Raw genomic sequence first — 18,517 nt, 5'->3', positions numbered from 1 at the left:
CAACACAACAAAATAATACCCAACCAAATACCCAATACAATGAAAAAGATCCTTATTCTTCTCTGGTCAAAATTTCTTTTTGAATGTAAGGGAAAGTAGGATTGGAGCAAAAGGCTGAACCCTTCTATGGGATGGTATTCGCAGTCATTCTCCCACAACATAAGTCTTGCACCTTCTATAGTGGAACTGCTTCAGATGTGTTAAATTCCTGTTGTACATTTATGCATTAAACTATCTAATATCCATATCATAAAGTATCTTAAAGACAAATCCATCTTTTCACCCTCATGAGACACTTCTCACCCTTTTGTGCACTATACTTAAACAAGCCTTGTTTCCTTCCTTCCTTCTCTAGTACCTCCTTAAATCCCTCCCTTACTGTCTAGGGGTCTTCTTTTTCCTCTTCTCTGCTCTACATGAGGAAAAGGCAAGAAGGAAATCAGAACTTGTTATTTGAGCTCCAGATAGTGCTTTTGACCACTGCACAATTTCTTAGGCCCCTGTAATTTTCCCCAAATAATGGAGGAATTGCTTTCAGACAGGAACATCAGTATGTGACCTGGTCTGGGAGTTCCCCTTTCCTCTGGTGCTTTATGACAACTCACCAGAGAAAAGAAATTGCAGTGTCATGTGGGGTTTGCTATTTGCCAGCATAAACCTCTGAAGGTGTCAGCCTTTGTAGAAGACCTGGCTTCATTCCTCCCTTGATGAACTATTCACCTGGCTCTGAAATTGTGGGATTTCTTATGAAGGAAGGCAGACTGAAGTGCCAGCAGTGCATAGCTGGCACCTTCCTTTTGTGATTGTATCTGTTTTAAATAACTTTAAGAACACTTGAAACTCTGTTGGAGGAAATCCATATAGGTAGCCTGTCCCAACAAGAATAAATCAATCTCATGATGTCCACTCTCCATATACCTCATCCTGAGGGACGTGTTAACTATTACAGACCACAGCCAGCTTGCAAAGCTTCCTATCAGCTTTTCCATATAGGTGGGCTCAGGCATTGCCGGCAATCAAACACTTCACTTATCACAAAAATAACAGTCTCTAGTCAACAGAATGTGAAGGGATTTTGTTATTTCGGAGAATTTATACATGTGTGTTATAAAGGCCATTGTACCTCTTGAGATATGAAGGCTCACTTTATCCTTGACAGAGCTGCTTCCCTTTTTGTGAGGGTCTTCTGCTGTTTTTTCTCTCAGCTTTGAGAGAGCTGTGTTTTAGAGTATGTTTGTGATGTGCATATTTCTGAGTCTCTTTGGTGCAGATACTTACATGTAAATGTAATCTACTGTTACTTTGGTAGAAGTGGGTTGTACTCATGGAGATTGCATTAGAGTAATCTTTAAACTGAGAACTGGGTTACCACATGATTCAGTGAAAGGCACTCAGAGATTTTAACAGTCTCAGGTAGACTAATACATATTTCTTTTCTTATCTCTTCATACCTGAAGCGCAAAGAAAAGATTAAAACCCTCACCCTCTATTTGCCAACCTCATCCAAAATACAGTTTTAAGCTCTGCAGAGAGAATAGTGAGAGCCAGAAGATGCCACTCAAAATCACCCGCATTAACAGTCACTTGTTCATTGTACCTGGGAGCTGCAGGGCTGGCATTCAATAAAAGACATGTCTGTCCAATTCTATCTTGCCCCTGCTGAAGTTTCAGTGTGAGATAAGAGAAGGGATTATGTCAGAGAAAGATACCTCTATGCTGCTGATTCATTATAAGAGAAGTAATTTAAACAAAGCTCAGTGAAATCTGGTAAATTGTGTTCTAGGGCTGTGTGCAGTTCTTGAACAATTTCCAGTACATATACTTTGGAAAAGGAAGAAAAAGGAGTGATTTTGACTCTTTTCAAGTACAAATGTTCTCGATCCCTGGTAAAGACAAATCAGAGGGAATTTAGTACAGGAGGGTATAGATCAGAGTGACCTGCAAGGAAGGATTATGCTAAAGAATTATGCCATCCCAGTCTATTTCTACTTGTGACTACTATAGTGTTCTTCTGCTATGCTACTACTATAGTATTCTGCTTCTATAGTATTTCTACTATATCCTGACATCTGTTCCTAGATGGGCACAGAAATGCATTTGTGATTTCCTTTTTGATTTTCCCTTTTGTTGGGACACCTCAGGAAAGAACTGTGATATACCCCGAATGTCTTCTAAGCTGTTCTAGATATTCTTGATATAGACTTCAGGGTGCTTAGTCTCTGCAGACTTTCCTCTATTGGGAGAAGGAAGGAGGACATGTAGGATGGACTATCTGAAATACTATTTGCAGCAATATTGCACTTTCTGAGGGTCTGATAACAAGCACTGTAGTTTGATTTGCTAGCAAACACTTGAGAACAAGCAGTTCTGAAAGCAAAAGCAGTGCTGTGTGATTCAAGGGCTGTCCAGAAATCCTGTTAATATAGATTTAATTATACACTCTCCACAAACTTTTTTTGTAGCTGGGGGCATGTTGACTATTCTTGACTTGGTTTCCCCATCTTTCAGAAGAGTTTTCATACAGTGCTTCCTGTATGTGTTGTGAGGAAAGCAATCTCTAGATTTTTTGGGGGTACTATTAAATTCTGTGGAAAGGAAGACAGATATCAACAGGAAATCTGAGCCCTTGCTTTGGAAAGATGACTTGCAAAATCAAGGAAGAGAACGGAACATCAGAAGTCAAAAAGGAATATTGAAATTTTTAAAAAGCAAAGCTGAATCAGAACATGTTATATTTGCAGCTGCTGGGGTGTGAAACTTCTTCCACGATGTGATAACCTGCATGAATTACCTTATTGCTCATAACAAATACAGATGGACAGATATTGGGGTGAAAGGAAGGGCAGGGGCATTTGCAAACTGACAGAGAGAACCTTCCATCACAAGTGGCTTGGAAATAAATTACTCTTAATCAGCTTTTCTGCCTTTCTTTATCTTCAGGAAACCTATAGAGTTAACTCCCAGCAGAAACCAAAAATGCTTTAAAGAAATGCATGTTGGTTTATGAGAATCTGTCTCTATTTTAAGGATGTTGTCTAAAATGTTAATGTGTCTCTTTTCATCATGATTCACAAAACTTGTGGCTTTCAAATTTGTCATTTCAGCCTCCATCATGGGACTTGGATTACTCCATTCTTTGTCCCTTCTCCAATGTTATCAGTTGAGAAGTTTGTTGTTCCCAACCTACATGAAAATGACACCCGTATTCCTTGCTTGATGACCCACTTTGCTTTTGAGTCAGGATTGAGTTCCCTGCCTTTTACATGCAGCAGCACCTGTAGCAGTGCTAGATATGTCTCCCAAAGATAAGATAATTCACTCATAGCTTTTAGTCGACATTAAAAAGAAAAAGGGATGAAGAAGGTGTTTCTAAAAAATGTGTGGAAAGACAATATTGTGTTTTCACCCACAAGTGATGTTGGTATCTATGTCCACATAGTAAATCATTGAAACCAGCAGTCATATAGGCCAAGCATTAAAAATTAACTTCCGTATTTTAGGTTATGGAATAAGCAATGCAATACATTCCTTACTTTCACCCTGTAGCTACATTTCTAAAGGTTTGGTTTGCTAGATGGTAGAGAAGGGGAATTCAGTGTCCCTGCAATCTGTGCACTTTGCTGCAGTGTGAGGACTTGGGATGGGTACCCAGGAGAGGATCAGCTGCAGGACCAGCTAAGCAATGCTCATGGATGCACTGAGATAAGTTTGTTTGCTGTTGCAGCTCCCATTTGATTGTATAAGATTCAACTATGTATTTTGCTGGCATAGTCACTCCTTCAGTTGATTGGTGTTGTCATGCCATGACCCTGAGATCCCATTACTCAGAGCGGTTTTCAAAAAGAGAAAGAATGTAGAGAACTAATAATTTCATAGCCTAAAAATAAATAAAAGCAATTTCAGAAAAATAAACCAAACCCAGAATTTACTCAAATGTCATAAGTGGTGTTACATGACAGCATGACCCTTTTTACCTTCTCAGGATGCATTCAGGAAGGATTTTATCAGTGCCAATCAAACTCAGACAAAACCCCATCAATTTGTACTGATGAGCTATTGTTTATTTATATGTCATCCCTCCATCCTAAATTAGCAGAACGAATTCAGATATTGCCTCGAGTACACAATGCAAATCTTTGCTTTTCTTCTGTCCCTTCCATGTCGAGCACCACACCAACAAACAGTAATCATAAACAACCCCATTAACAGGGATTGTGTCTGGGGAATATAGGCTCCTATTCCTCTAAGCAGCCTGAGGCTGATGATTCATTTACATCCATTAAGTACTTTTCCACAAAAGAATCACTTTGAATAGACTTGATCCCAGCACTGACCTCAGCTTCATGTGGGCACTGACAGGTGAGGAGTGCCAGGAGGATGCTGTTGGACAAGTGCAGGCTGTTATTGAAGCCAACTTTACAACCCCCTTTCCCAGCACTGCCATTTCCAAGGGCTCCCCTCAAAGGATGTTATGGCAGGACAAAGGCCAAATAGTTTTAAATAGAAAAGAAAGATTGTATTTTATTCGTTTCAGACAATCCCTAGTGGATGGATTTGTGAGAAGCAGATTTGCAACTGGACAAACAGTGGTACTCTTAAACTAAACTCACTGAACTTGTGAGAACTAAGAGTCCATAAAGAAGTTCTATTTGGATTTCACTGTATTAGCAAGGGAATTTCAGGCTCCATCAGCAAAAGAGGTTGAGGGAAACAAATTTTAAAATTTGACCTAGAAATCTTGGTCCTGCTCCTTCACATCTTCTGTTTAATGGCAAAATTCACTCAGATTTTAGCAGGATAAACACCATTCCTGAATCTGGCATACATGATGTGGGGATGCTTGTGATCCACTCTGGGGCCTATGAAAACTGGGTCCATCAGCCAGTTTTATCCATTGGGGTAGATCTGAGAGGTTCTGGACATCTTGAAGCTGAATAAAGATATTTAAGCTGAGCTCATTGGAGGCAGGTTGTTAGGGTATGTTTCCATTTGGACAGGCAAATTAAACTTGTGAGTCAGCACTCACAAGTTAAATTGCAAAGGGTTTGTAGGGCTGACACAAAGAGCTGTGCAGCTCCTTGGAGAGATGTGCTGTGCTGTTATGGAAGATGATACAGGAAACAGTAGAGATTTTATGGTTTTATTGTCAAATTGAGACCAGAGCCTTATGGACTTAAAAAGTAGGAAGACACTTGGCCATCAAAAATGCTTACTAACACTTACTGCTTGTTTTAGAAAGCACTCTGAGAAATTCCCAAAGAACAGAGACATTGCCTGGGGGAAGTACTAGTTTCTGCAGGAAATGCTTTTTTTTGAACATACTCAAATGTGATGGAACAGTCACAAAACCTAAGACAAAAGTACTTTTACAATGCGTATCTTGTTAAAAGAGCCTGGTTACTGGTGGGCTGAAGATCTGGTTATCTTTATGTTGTCAGAGAGACTCCTTGGAAAATCAGTGATACTTTACAAGAAGGAGTTATATCTTCAAGGGAGAGGTTGTGTTCTGCAACTTGAGCTTGCATACAAAGTGCTGCAATGAACATGGACCTGAGTAAACTGCCTTCAAGTCATTCTGTCCTAGCATACTGATAGACTTTGTGGACACTTAGCATTTTGGATATGAAGTTTTATAAACCTCTGATGATGGTAATTTATCTCTTCACAGAATTCATTGAATCTGTGTTGTGGGTATTGCTGATCTTTTTATCTACTGTTGGAAAAGCATAAAAAATAATAGAAACTGAGACACAGTCAAAGGCCAGCCAAGGAGAAAAGCTGCCACAGAGACTGGTGGATGATTCACAGTTTTCAAATCTTTCTTCTCTGTCATAAGCATTCTGTTTCTTGGGGAAAAAAGAAGTAAAATCATTGCTGTGAAAAAAAAAAGTTTCAAGAAGGAAACAAATGTTTAGAGAGTTGACTTGGCTGGAATTTTCTCTGTACATATACTCCTGACATATCAGTGCTTCAAATTTTTATGTGTGCATGAAGGGGGGACAGGGAATAATCAAATATTAGTGAAGATGCCCCCATCTGTTTCATTATATGAGGGTGTGAAGATGCTCTTTAACTCACATAGTCCTTGCTCTTTCAGTTGCCACATGGTCTCACTGCCCAGATTTCACATTCAAACCAACTGTGAAGAATTTTATTTTCCCAGCACATGCAGGAAGAGCAGTCCCATAGTCCTATCCTTTTTGCAGAAGGCAAATATGCAACATACCCAGGTCTTTATTTAAGTATTCCTTTCATTAAGACGTGGGGACCCTTTTCCTTTATTTATGAAATAAATGCAGGTCAGCCCCTGTCACCCACATCAGATGTACTCAGTCCCTACTTGAAGAGCAAGAATGTTTTTCTCCAGTGCCCTGCCCTCCTTCTACTCTTAGTGCCCACTGGAGCAGCCAAAAACGTCCTCACCAAAAATCATCTGGCAAGGTCACCATCTGGGTACAGGAGAGGACAATGATGTGTCCTCTGTCCCAGCCATGTATCTGGAGTGCATTTGATGATGTCTGACACCAGAGGATTGGTGTGCCTCGCTGTTCTGGACATACCACATTTCACTCCTACCACGCCTGGATGCCATGGCCCAACTTACACCTGGAGTGACAACTGAGGTGCATACTCTGTCATGTGTGTGCTGGCACAAAGCATAGAAACTGCTTTGCTGATCACTTTGAGCAGGGACATCCTTTGGATGCTGGGGAGTAATGGACAGAGATGAGAAGGCAAGATGTAAACAAGATGTTGTGCTAGTGCCCAGAGACTGGAGTTATTAGGCACTGCATTGCACTGAGGCCATTTTACAACTTCTAACTCCTGAGCAAGCTGTCACAAGTCACTTGAGTGCATCTGCACTGAGCTTCACTGAGTGATAAAACAGTCAGCTGCTCTTTCTCTCCCCAGCCCAAGCTAGTGATTTAATTTATGTTTTGTCCTCGCTCTGAATCATCCTTACTTAAATCATCCCATACCAACACACACTGAAGTCCTTGCAGATCAGTAGCATTTTGGATTAAGACTGTTATGAACCCCTGATGATGCTGATTTGTCACTGTTCCCACTCATGTTGTTTTTCTGTCTTCCCCACTGCAGATCTGCGCAGGATGACAGCTGGCTTCATGGGCATGGCTGTGGCCATCATCCTCTTTGGATGGATTATCGGCGTTCTGGGGTGCTGTTGGGATCGAGGCCTTATGCAGTATGTGGCAGGGCTTCTCTTCCTCATGGGAGGTAAGGATGGTGGTGTTTGAAGAAATGCATTTTTCTTGATGTTTTCATGTTCCCTCTTTTCACATGTCCCTCCTTTTCTAAGTCACTGAAAATATGTTTTCAGAGTTGTTTTACCTGATTTGGACTTGGTTTCATTCTGAGCTCCTTCTGGTGCATATCAAGGATCACCCAGCCATAGTTACATTTAACTTCCATCCCAAAACTTGTCTGGAGTGTCTGTAACTCATGGTAGTAGAAAGGGTAATCTGAGATTTTTAGTACAGTACTCCCTTGTTGGATTTAACACTGTCACTTAGTAAGCTCAGTAATAAAAATCCAAGGATTATGCAGATGTTATTCCCACCACTATCCAATTCCACAGTGGAACACTTTGATACCTAGAAACTATGCTGAGAGTTATAATCTATTACTCATCAGCTGTTCATGTAACCTTTAGTTTATATCTCTCTTTCTTTGCTGTACCTATGAAGAGCATTTTCTGTTTTCCTTTTCCTTATATTTTTACAGATACTTTCTTGTAGACTTCTCTCTGTAAGAACAATTATCAATCCAGCAGCCTTTTCTGCCACCTGTTCCTGTTTGTACTTGCCTTTCTCCAATATGGATGAGGAGGACCATTCAATAACAAGGTCTAATCAATGCCTTGTATAAGTGGTGTGATGGTTTCCTTCCCCTGCTGGTAATTCCTTGCCTGAAGTATTTTGTGGTTGTATTTGCTTTTTTCATGCTGCATCACACTGGAGACCCACTTTCATCCTGCAGTTGGATCAGACATGCAGAGCTTTCTCCACCTTTGTACCTTCCTACTGATGCTCTCCCAATTTACAGCAGAAGTTTTGTTTATTAATCCCCAGGTACATGTCCTGACACTCTGTGCTTTTGAACTTCTTCCCATTCCTACTATACCAGCCCTCAAGGTCATCCAATATTTCCCATGTAATGTACCAGCCTTCCTTACTACAGATGCCATTCAAATTCCTATGAGCAGCAAATTTCAAGGCACAATTACTTGACATGAAGGGTGCAAGAGGCAAGTCCCAAACAGAGCCCTGGGTGAATGTCTCAAAGTGAACACCACTACTTCTGTTCTCTCTTCTTTTCTCTGCTGGTGATTTTTGTTTAGCTGGGTTTTTGCCCTCCAGGCAGATCATCACTTCAGTGCATTTTATCATCTGTTTATCTGTTCTGTGGTGTGACACAGATCAGTGTGTGACATAGAGGAAAGATTCTGTAGTCCCAGAAGAGGAGTTAAATGCTGGAGTAACAAGTATTTATGTTCTAGTGGTGTTGTGCTGGTGTCATTAGACATCAGTTCTCTCTCTGCCTACAAACACATTTGAAATCTGCTAGCACCTTGTGCAAGCACACACTGGTCTTCATGGGTATGTCTGTAAATGCTTTCTTGTGGGTGGCAAAACATTATAGGTAATGGCTTGCCAGATGAGCTTGGTGTTTCTTATTTATTTAAAAGCTTAGTTTGCACAGGGGCCATTTTGCTCTAATCTGCTCAGATATCTGTGTGGTATTTAACTTACTGCAGCCCAACATTCATATTAAAACATTAAGAGTATACTAAATAAATACAGAAAACTTACATTTATTAGAAACTAGCTATGTCTTGTTTACTATTTGGAAATTATCATTATATATGGGTTGGTTTCCAGTGCAGCTGCAGAGATTACCTTTTAACTCAAGGTTATTTGCGAGTGATTTGAAAGATGACTGATAAAGTTTCCAGGTGAAAAGAGATTCAGTTTTAACCATGTGTAGTGGAATGGATCACTCACAGCTTACAAAGCCATCTTTTGGGGTGCTCAAACAACACACATTTCAGTGGAAATGGAGCCAAGGTCACACAGCTGGGAACAGCCTCAGTCATCCCCATGGAACACTCCCTCTCAGAGAGCAGTGGCTCTGCAAAGGTCTCTGGAATCGTGGATACTGGGATCATCCAGCTGCACAGGAGCTCTCAATGCAATGCAGCTGCTAAATGTGTTATTTTTTATGGAATATGCAATGAGATAATGAGGTGGGGTTATCCCTGGGCTAAGCAAAACTATTTCTGGACATCCTAATCAGGTGTCAATGCTAAAGGAGGATGTGGAAATAATGGGAGAGGTTTGCAGAACAGCTACAAAAATGACTTGTGGTTTGAAAAACAAGAAAAAGACAGCATGCCACAAAAAGCCAATTGCTTGAAACTGTTTACCAGAAGGTTTATAATTGACTTGAACACAGAGTGGAAGTACCTATGCAATGGGAAGCCATCTGATAGGAGCATGCTCTTTGTATAGACAAAATAATAACCAGATCCAGCAGTTGGAACATGAAACTAATTGAAATGAGAAGCACCAGATTATTTTATCTGCCAAATTCTGTCAAGATGTGTAATATTATAAATAAAGATGCGCTGGGAGGAGATCAAACTTATTTTCTGCTTCAGTGCAGACACGTGGATCAGTATTACCCAAAGGTTACCCTCTTTCTTGTTTTGCACAAGTCAATAGCAACTGCTATACTGATTTCTTTTAACAGCAAATGGGCATAAAGTAACATCTACAAACTGAAGCAGTCAGTTAATAAAATACACAACTAGAGCCATCTAGTCTAAAAGTCAGTAGCTATCAATGTTTTCAGACTGTGTCATGTGTTACAGTCATTCCTTTTACAGCCAATGAGTCTTTTAATTTAAACTTTTTTATTGCTGAATGGTGTTTGAATACAAAACTGTTGCTTCTGTCACGCCATAAGTGCTGTCAACATAGTACTGTGCTGTTCCTTAAAATGCATGGAGACAGAGTGCCTCTTAGTTTTGCCTTTTTCTCAAGTCCCATAATGGGAAAACTGCTTTGGAAGGTTTCTGCCATCTGACCTCATTGCAGCTGAGAGGAGACTGTGTTCAATTGGTGGCCATAGAATCAGAATGAAATCTAATCTTCCCTTCCATTTTCAACACCACTTGTCTTAGCTATGTTTTTATTTCTAGATAAATAGCTCTTTTGCATGGGGTTTGTCCCTTATTTCCCATAATTCTTTGAACAGGAAATCTCAACAGAGCACTGAGAAGAGCGCTATAATAATCTAATAAGACCAGATGTGGTTTGCCTGGACTTCTGGTTCTTTATTATATTTACCAAACAGTCCTCTTGCTAGCCCATGTGGCAGTGCCTCATAAGGACTTGCTTTACTTTGCTTGATCTAATTTCTCAAGCAAATTGCTGAAACAAGTCATTTATGAAATGCAGGCCATTATTTGGTTTTTAGCTCATCCAGAATCCAGGACATGTAAACTATGATTTAGAGTCTGTTTTACACTGCTATTCTGCATGTTTTGTAACAAGCTAAAAATTATTAATAATTCATCTCTTCTGTTTATTCCAAATGTATCTGTATCAACAGCAATCACAGATCCCTTATGGCTTCCACAGCTCATTTTTAGCAAAAATAATTTTTGGTATTTATTGTACAATTTATACTTGAATTCCTTATCTTGAACTACAGTGTTTGCCTGACCACAGTAGGATTTTTTTTTCAGTCCCTCATCATCTACAGAGCCAGATGGATACTGTAAATTATGTTTAGCTTTTTTTAATCTCACTTTGCATTATGGTACTGTTGCACAGCCTCCTTTACCCAGAATTACACTAATGTTACATTCCTGTATTGTCAGTATCATTTTACCCTGCAAGGTGGGAGAGTTCCCCTTTTTGATAGTTTCTTCATTTGGAATTGTGCTCTTAAATTTCACTGTGATTAGTTCATTTTATTCATTTTACTTGAGACTGTTTAATTCTATTACAGAAGTGGGTCACACTCAAATTATACATGACTCCAAGCACATACTCTTGCAGGTTCTTGTGTTTTCTCTTCATGCAAATTACCAAAAATCTGTGCACAAGTAAAAGCTCCAGCCAGTAATTTTGTAATTTTATAATAATTTCTGGAACCTTAGGAGCATCTGTAACACTACTTCCAAATGTCAGAGTCCTGTGGCAAATGCGATGCTTTCATGCTCATAAAGTACCTAGTCTAACAGGAATCCAGTTAAACATCTGCCTGAGGAAATTCACGTGGGATATTTTATACGTTGTGTTTTGACCAAAGCAAATTTATTTGCATCAAAACTATGCTTTTGCATTTTCAAGTCTAGAGGTGGCCACCTCATCAGTTCCCGGGAAGATCACATTTTCTGGCTTTGAGCAGTTCTTTTGAATGTATTCAAATCCTTGACTTGTTTGGGTTTATTATCATGGCAAACCTGCCAATTCTTTTGGTTGGTGTTTTCACTCCCTCAACATCTAATTTAGCCAATATTGTCAAGGTCAAATGTCAGTTTTAGTTCCAGCTCCAAAGAGCTGTGATGCTATGAACTGGCACACTGGTAACTCTACCAAGGCAAATTCCATTGTCTCAGGAATCCCTTCTTTCAGTTCTCCATAAAGTTGTTTGTGAATATTTCCTGTATCATGATCAGTGAACAAGCTGATCCATCTAACCCCAGGTTTTTCTACCTGCTCTCCAGCACATTCATCCACAGGATTTTCTTGTTTCAGCATCTCAGATTCTGCTAGGTTTGCAGTCATGCAAACCCAACCTCACCACATCTTCTGTTACTGTACTTGTTTTATAAAGTAATCTTTTAAAGACAATCTTTGATAGCCCGATGTTTTCCCAGGTCAGCTGATTTCAGTCAGCTGTTTTGAAATATTGTATGGCTTGCTTTATTTCTAATTTGAGGGCAGGGCTGACTTCTTACCGAAATACTTCAAAGCCCTTTTCCTCCTCATCAGTGCCTGCTGTGGGGAAAGTGGGGTGGCTGCCTCCTGGTGGCATGATCCAGTGTTTTGGCAGTAATTTCATCCTCCCCCTCCCTAACTTGTGCACCTTCCTGCTGAACTGCTGTCTGTTGTCCCAGCGGGAACTACAAAATGGCACTTCCAATATCTGGTACTCGTTTCAGCACACAATTATCCCTGGCCAAAGCTATATCACTTGCCTTTGTAAGTGTATTAAAAGACTGACAAAGGGTGATGTTTTATCACCCTTAACGAGCTCTGTCCGTCAGCTGCACATCCATGTATTTTCCTTTTGTAAGTCTGTAATTTGTACTGAAAACACACTTCAGTGAAATAGTTAGGGGTTTTACTGCATGCCTAACAAGGCAGCCCTTCAGGGAGAGACTTCTGCGTTGCTTATTTTGTTCCAAATTTACTGCAAATGAATGTAATAAATCATCTCTGCACTTGTTTACTTTTACCTGTTCTCTTATCAGGTGTCTACCAGTTTTATCTTGTGACATGCACTTTAGGGTGGCTTTATTGTTTTTTCCCCATTTGCTACCAATTTCCTTAGAGAAGCATGTAATTTTACTAGTCTTGCAAATATTCATTATTCTTTACAAAGTCAAGTGAGTTTCTTGCTGTAACCTTGCTTTGAGACAATTAGAAATTTTACCATTAATAATTCAGTCTCTAATTAGTCTACTTGGAAATTATTCCAGCTGTTAAATGCCCTCATATGTGATTTGGCTTCACAATGCAGATCTGTAATAAAATGATCTGGAGTCTCATACAGCAGCTCATTTCTTGTTTTTGCCTAGTGATATTTTTGCCTGAGGTACTGGGCTTGGAGCTTCACTTGGGAGTCTGAAACTTCCTTTTCTAGTGGCACTGAAAGGCCTGGAAGTCATGCTGTACACATATAGTATTAGTATGGAGTTCTTCTGGCCTGAGTTTTTGTTCTAGCATTTGCTTTCAAAAAAATCAGGAATTTCTTTCATCCTCTCCTCCCTCGCCATCAGTGATGATCTGCCAGTCTGAGGGTTTCAAATGCCATTTGCCAGTTCCACTTTTGCCACTGATTTGGGTTTCTTCTGACACCCCCTAAGAGTGCTGCAGGGACATTACTCTCTGCAGCCCATTCATACTCAGAGGACCTAGGTCAGGGTTAGAAAAGCTTCAAATCCTTCCCACAGCAGAGGTGATCACCTGTTCATTCCGGTGCTGGCTGCTGCAGTAAAGATAAGCAGGCAGGAAAGATGTGTGAGAGGGAATAAAAAATTATGTTATACAGGTGTGTTGGCATAAAGTAATGTTTTATTTTAGATATGAAGAGAGAATGTTTTTTAAAGAAATAAAGAAAAACCCACTTATGTATGTTATGAGTGTGTTCTTTTTTTTAATTTTAAACTAGGAAGAAATAGCTTTTAATAAGTAATTTCCAGCCTTCTCAGAAATACTTGCAAAATATTCCTTTCCTCAGTCCAGGGGTAAAGAAACAAAATGCTTTATTATCCTCACAGACAGAGGATGGACCAACCATTTAGACTGGGTCACCTTCTTGTGCCCCAGCTGTGCCACGCTTCTTGCGGGGCTGTTGCAAGGTGCCAGCAGGGATGAGGACACACCCAGGGCTCTGTGCCAGTGCCATCAGCTGTCACAGCACGACTCGCTGTGCCCAGGAACTGATGGCCAGGTGGGGATGCCAATCCCATCAGAAAGTGGGGCTTCAAAACAGGGCTTGGGAGCCCGTGCAGCGCTGCTGTCGGTGTAGCTGTGCTGCACACATCTGTATCCGCTTTAACACCAACCTCCACAGAGAGCCTTGTCTTCCAAACCCCCGAGCCTCTGTGCTGTGCTTCCTCTGCCTGTGCTGTGCATATGTTAGGAGATGACAGTGGAGGCATCTGTGTGTTTGCAACCATGGATTGTTACCAGCTGTTGAGTCATTTGAGTTTCAAATTTAACTCACTGTACTTTGAAAATAGCACGTAACGGTAGAAAATAAGAGCATTTATTCTACGCAACTGTGGTCCTGCTGTCTCAAAAGAATCGTTCCACTGCTGAATAATTTAACAAAAATGGAGCAATTTAATGTAGCAGGTGTAAGGCAAAGCTCTGTGACTGACATCTCCTAGGCAGTTATGAAGTACCTTCATAGTAGCTGCCAAGAAGAAGCAAAGAGAAAGATAAAGGGACAAAGTAAGAGCCATTCTTTGGAATTCATTGGGAAATATGATATGTCCCACAGGGCACCTAGGACTTCTATTTTTCATTAATAATCAAGGTCTCTACCCATTCTTCAGAATGTTTACTTGTGGTGACAAGATCAATCACAACACTGAATATGGAAGGTACTTCCTGTGATCATGTATATTTTTTTCATTTATACAACATTATTCTTTGAAAGTTCAGTTTCTTGTGCTTTTTCCAAAAAAAGGAATGGTTTTAGAAAGTTTACATCAATTATTTTTTTTCTATGTAAAGGCAAGTATAAATGCACATGTGTGTGCACAAATGTATGCAGACAGATCTTAAACAGCAGCATGTGATCTTTAGAAAAACCAAGATCTGCAGTAAGTTACTGGAATGTGAACTCTGAAGCTTGGGATAAATGCAGTTTTCACAAAGGCATAATACCTTTGGCCACTTTGAAGAGTATTTATAATTCAAAACAAGTTGGAAGACTGGAAAAAACTGAGATACCAATCATGTTTTATTCCTGTGGGTGGTACTAAATTAATGATGTCTGCAGAGGAGCTTAAAAATTTGGCAAAACTCCCTATAAACCACTGTGAGAACTTATTTATGTGGATTGACCTCCAGATGGAGACACAGGTTGGTTTGTATCAAGAGGTGCCATAAATGGGTTATGAAAGTCTTTGAGACCAGCCTCAGCACAACAAAATTATTCCCCCCTCTGCCATGCATCCCTCACCACACACATGAGCACTCTGGCTCCTACCTGTGCTTTTGGTTAAATTTTGCATTATGCGCTAAAGTGATTTAAGGCTTTGAGTTGGAACAAGCTTGAGTTAATGTACAGCATTAATAGGCTTGAAATGTTTAAACCTCTCAAAGGCTTTTGATTGTTTAAAACCCTCAAACACATGACAAGGGTGTTGTGGAAAGCAAAAAAGTAGCTGATGAGGGTCTCTTTGGACCTGTGAGGAGAAGCAGAGCTCAGAGCAGTCACACAGGCTTTATGCCCATCAGGCAGTAATGTAACAAGGCCAAGAGCATTCATATTCAGGAAATAAGAGTCAACCTGTTTCTAAAAATGTCTTTTTTTGCTTTTAAGGATTTGTCCCTCTTTATGGGGAGCAGCCAAGGAAATTTGGGTTCTTAACTGCAGAGAAGACAGGCTCAGGGGAGACTTTATTCTTCTTTACAACTACCTGACAGGAAATTGTAGCTATGAAGGGATTGATCTCTTCTCCAAGTAACAAGTCATAGAACAAGAGGAAATGGCCCCATATTGTACCAGGGAAGCTTGAGATTGGATAATAGGAAAAACCTCTGCACCAAAAGGGTGTTCAAACATTGGAACAGGCTGCCCAGAGAAGGGTTCACCATCCCTGGAAGCATTCAAGAGTTGTGTAGGTGTGGCACTTTTGAACATGGTTTAGTGGTGGACTTGGCAGTGCTGAATTCCAATGGGTTAATGGTTGGACTTGATGATCTTAGAGATTTTTCCAACCTAGGCAATCCTATGATTCCTTTAAAACATCTCCCTGCACAGTTTGTGGTGTGTCTCACAGACCTGCTTCAAGGTCATGTTCCTTGGTCCTATTTTAGGCCAGGTTTCACTAGATTTTTTTTTTTTTTTCCCAGTACCTCAGGAATATATCTGATTCTCTAGGTGAATACTGGCACACCTGGCATTAAAATGTTGAGACCTGAGGTAACATCTCCATAAGAAAACAAGGGTGGGATATAGATGTGTTTTTTGCAAGTCAGTAACACAACTGTACTGCAGAGTGTAGTCATTTAGAAGTATTGTTCTGTGGGGCTTTTTTTCCCCTGGAAGGAAAGGCTCAACAAGAGAATTCATTGTCAACTCCATAGCATTTGATCTCCATGGAAACATTATCAGCTGACTTCAAAGTCAACCTTCAAATGTGTTGTGGGTTGTTTTGGGTTTTTTTTTTTTTTTTTTTTTTTTTTTTTTTCCCCTGTGTCTCATTTCTGATGCTCCTAGATGTGCACTTGCAGGCTGTGGGGGAAGAAATACCAACACAGTTTCATCAGCTTTGTACATGATCACAGGAGAGCACTGGCACTTAGGAGGAGAGAAAAAGCTTCTTTAATGAGGTGCAGAGATCTTATAGTCTGGAGCAAAAGACAGGGCAAGTAGTGTATACACACCTCTAAACTCATTGTTTTCCTGTCCTAACTCAAATCTGTCTCCCTGAACTTGGTGTGCAGTAAATTAAGGAGTCAGCTCTGTCTGGCTTTTCAGCGGGAAGAACTGTTCATATTGCTCTGTGTGTTCATTTTAAGTCAGCTATACTGACTTGTAATTTCTCCCTCACCAGGATGGGAGGTACTGGCAGAAGCATCAGTACCTTTTAAAGTTACGAGAACAGACAACTTAGTGTAGTGCGTGAAGGGCATGCAATCAAGTTCCTTCTCAGGGATGTCAGTAGGTCTTCGAGGGGCTGACAGAAAGTAAAATAAAGTAGAAATAAAGCAGAAGAGACAGATTTTGTAGAAATAAAAAAGACTTTCCCACCCACAGCCCTGGAAAACAAATTCTGTGTGTTTTAAAATTCAGTGGTTGTCCTATATCCTTTAATGATGTCACTAGGTCTTTGATCTGTTGCTGGCTTCTAAATTCCAATGGCAAGATGCACCAAAGCCAAAGGAAGACAAGGAAAACAAAACTGGCATTTATTATTTGGTTGGTCTTTTTAAAAGGAAATTTTGCTGAGTTGTTTGCATGCCTGACATAAAAGAGGAAAGATTGCACATGCAACAGAAGGAAGATTAATACTGGCATAATTTGCTAGACAGAAATAAAAACCTTACAGAGGGAATGGGGAGGAAATTTCTGTGTGTGGCAGATCTTTTTGTTAAAAGCAGAGGCTGAAGCAAGATTTAAATCACTTTCTTGTCTCCTCAGGTTGTCAGCTCAGAAACAACATTCCCCTTGGGCAAAACACTGCCACACTCACTTGGTCTACTCTGCTTGAACAGAGTCCAACTGGACACTAGAAACTGCATTTTAAAAGCAACTGGAAAAAACTATAAATGAGTAGGGCCTTCCTCATTTCTGCCCAACCTGTCTCTTCCAGGGCATACAGAGATCAGTCATACCAATGCAGTTGTGTGGGCTACAGCAGATGAGCAGGTATTTCCTCTGCAACAGGAAAGGAGATTTCAGCATGATCCTTTAGGACTGTACAGTGTCAGTCTAGCTTGTTGCTTGCAAGCATTTATGTGGATGATGTAAACTTCATAGGGGTGCCTTGCACTAAGTGGTTTTTGTTGACCAGACAAAACTGCATCTTATTTTGATTTCTGACTATTCTCTCTCAGTAACTGTGTCAGCACATATGAAAAGGATTTTCTGTTCCTAACAAGTCAACTCAGGGAAACAGCAATAATGCCCAGAGACTTTTGCAGTAAAGATCCTGAAAGTTGTACAAGCAGAGTCCTTTGGTCACTCGACAAAAATGAATGGATAGGCTTTTCTCCAGCACCTAAAGGGGAAAATAACCAAATCAGGTAACCACCACCATCACCCCAAGCTCCCTATGGCTTCTTTAGTACTGCCTTCAGCAAAAAGAAGGATTTAAAAGTAATGTAACTAACTATCCTTTTAGACCTGAAAGTATTCCCTCTAGAAGTATTTATAGTGGCACACAGTAGGCAATATGGAAGAAGGCTACATTGAATTTACTTGTGTTGTACCTGTTCTCCAGTCTCACTTGTCTTGAAGAACATCTATCAGTAGACTTTTCAGCAATTTAGTATTTCCTGCACAAGAAAGATTACATGAATCCTCTGATGCTCCTTCTGAGAGTTGTCCAATCTTTTGACTGGAAGAAAATGGTCTTACATACTTAGAGGTGTAATGAGCTCATTACTAAAAGACCAGATGCAATGTGATGCACAGATTCCTCATGCTACAGAACATATCCTGTGACAAAGCAAACCCAACCTGACTCCACAAGTTTCCCTTTAGCTCTGACAAATGCCTAGGGTGGGAAGCACCTGCCTAAGGTACAGCTTGATACTAAACTTATCTGTCATCATCTGAGGCAAACCTGAGGTGTGATGGAGTCACTTGAGTTTGTTCAGACCTGCCTCTTTCTATTTAATCTTTTGGCCTCTGCCTGGATCATGCTGTGAGCTCCACACTGCAGAGGATGAAAGAACCTGCCAGAAGTCTCTGTATGTTGCCAAGCATGGTGCTTGCTAGCACACGGATGGGATAATTTTTCTTACTTTGGATTAGAATTTTTCTTCATTTTGACACTGAGGTCCTTTTCTTA

The 18,517-nt window shown here is 40.3% G+C and overlaps 1 protein-coding gene across 1 annotated transcript in view; it reads left to right on the top strand.

Moving 5' to 3' along the window:
* The window catches only part of TMEM178B (transmembrane protein 178B), a 205,413-nt gene that overhangs the window by 180,236 nt on the left and 6,660 nt on the right, over window positions 1-18,517 (top strand). The window contains exon 3 of the mRNA XM_053943069.1: window positions 7,102-7,239. Within this exon, the coding sequence (XP_053799044.1) occupies window positions 7,102-7,239 (138 nt within the window). The remainder of the gene's footprint in view (window positions 1-7,101; window positions 7,240-18,517) is intronic.

The sequence above is a fragment of the Vidua chalybeata genome, chromosome 5 (genome assembly GCF_026979565.1).
Source record: "Vidua chalybeata isolate OUT-0048 chromosome 5, bVidCha1 merged haplotype, whole genome shotgun sequence".
Taxonomy (NCBI): Eukaryota; Metazoa; Chordata; class Aves; order Passeriformes; family Viduidae; genus Vidua; species Vidua chalybeata.
The sequence above is the reverse complement of the archived record's forward strand: the minus strand, read 5'-3'. Positions and strand labels throughout refer to the sequence as shown.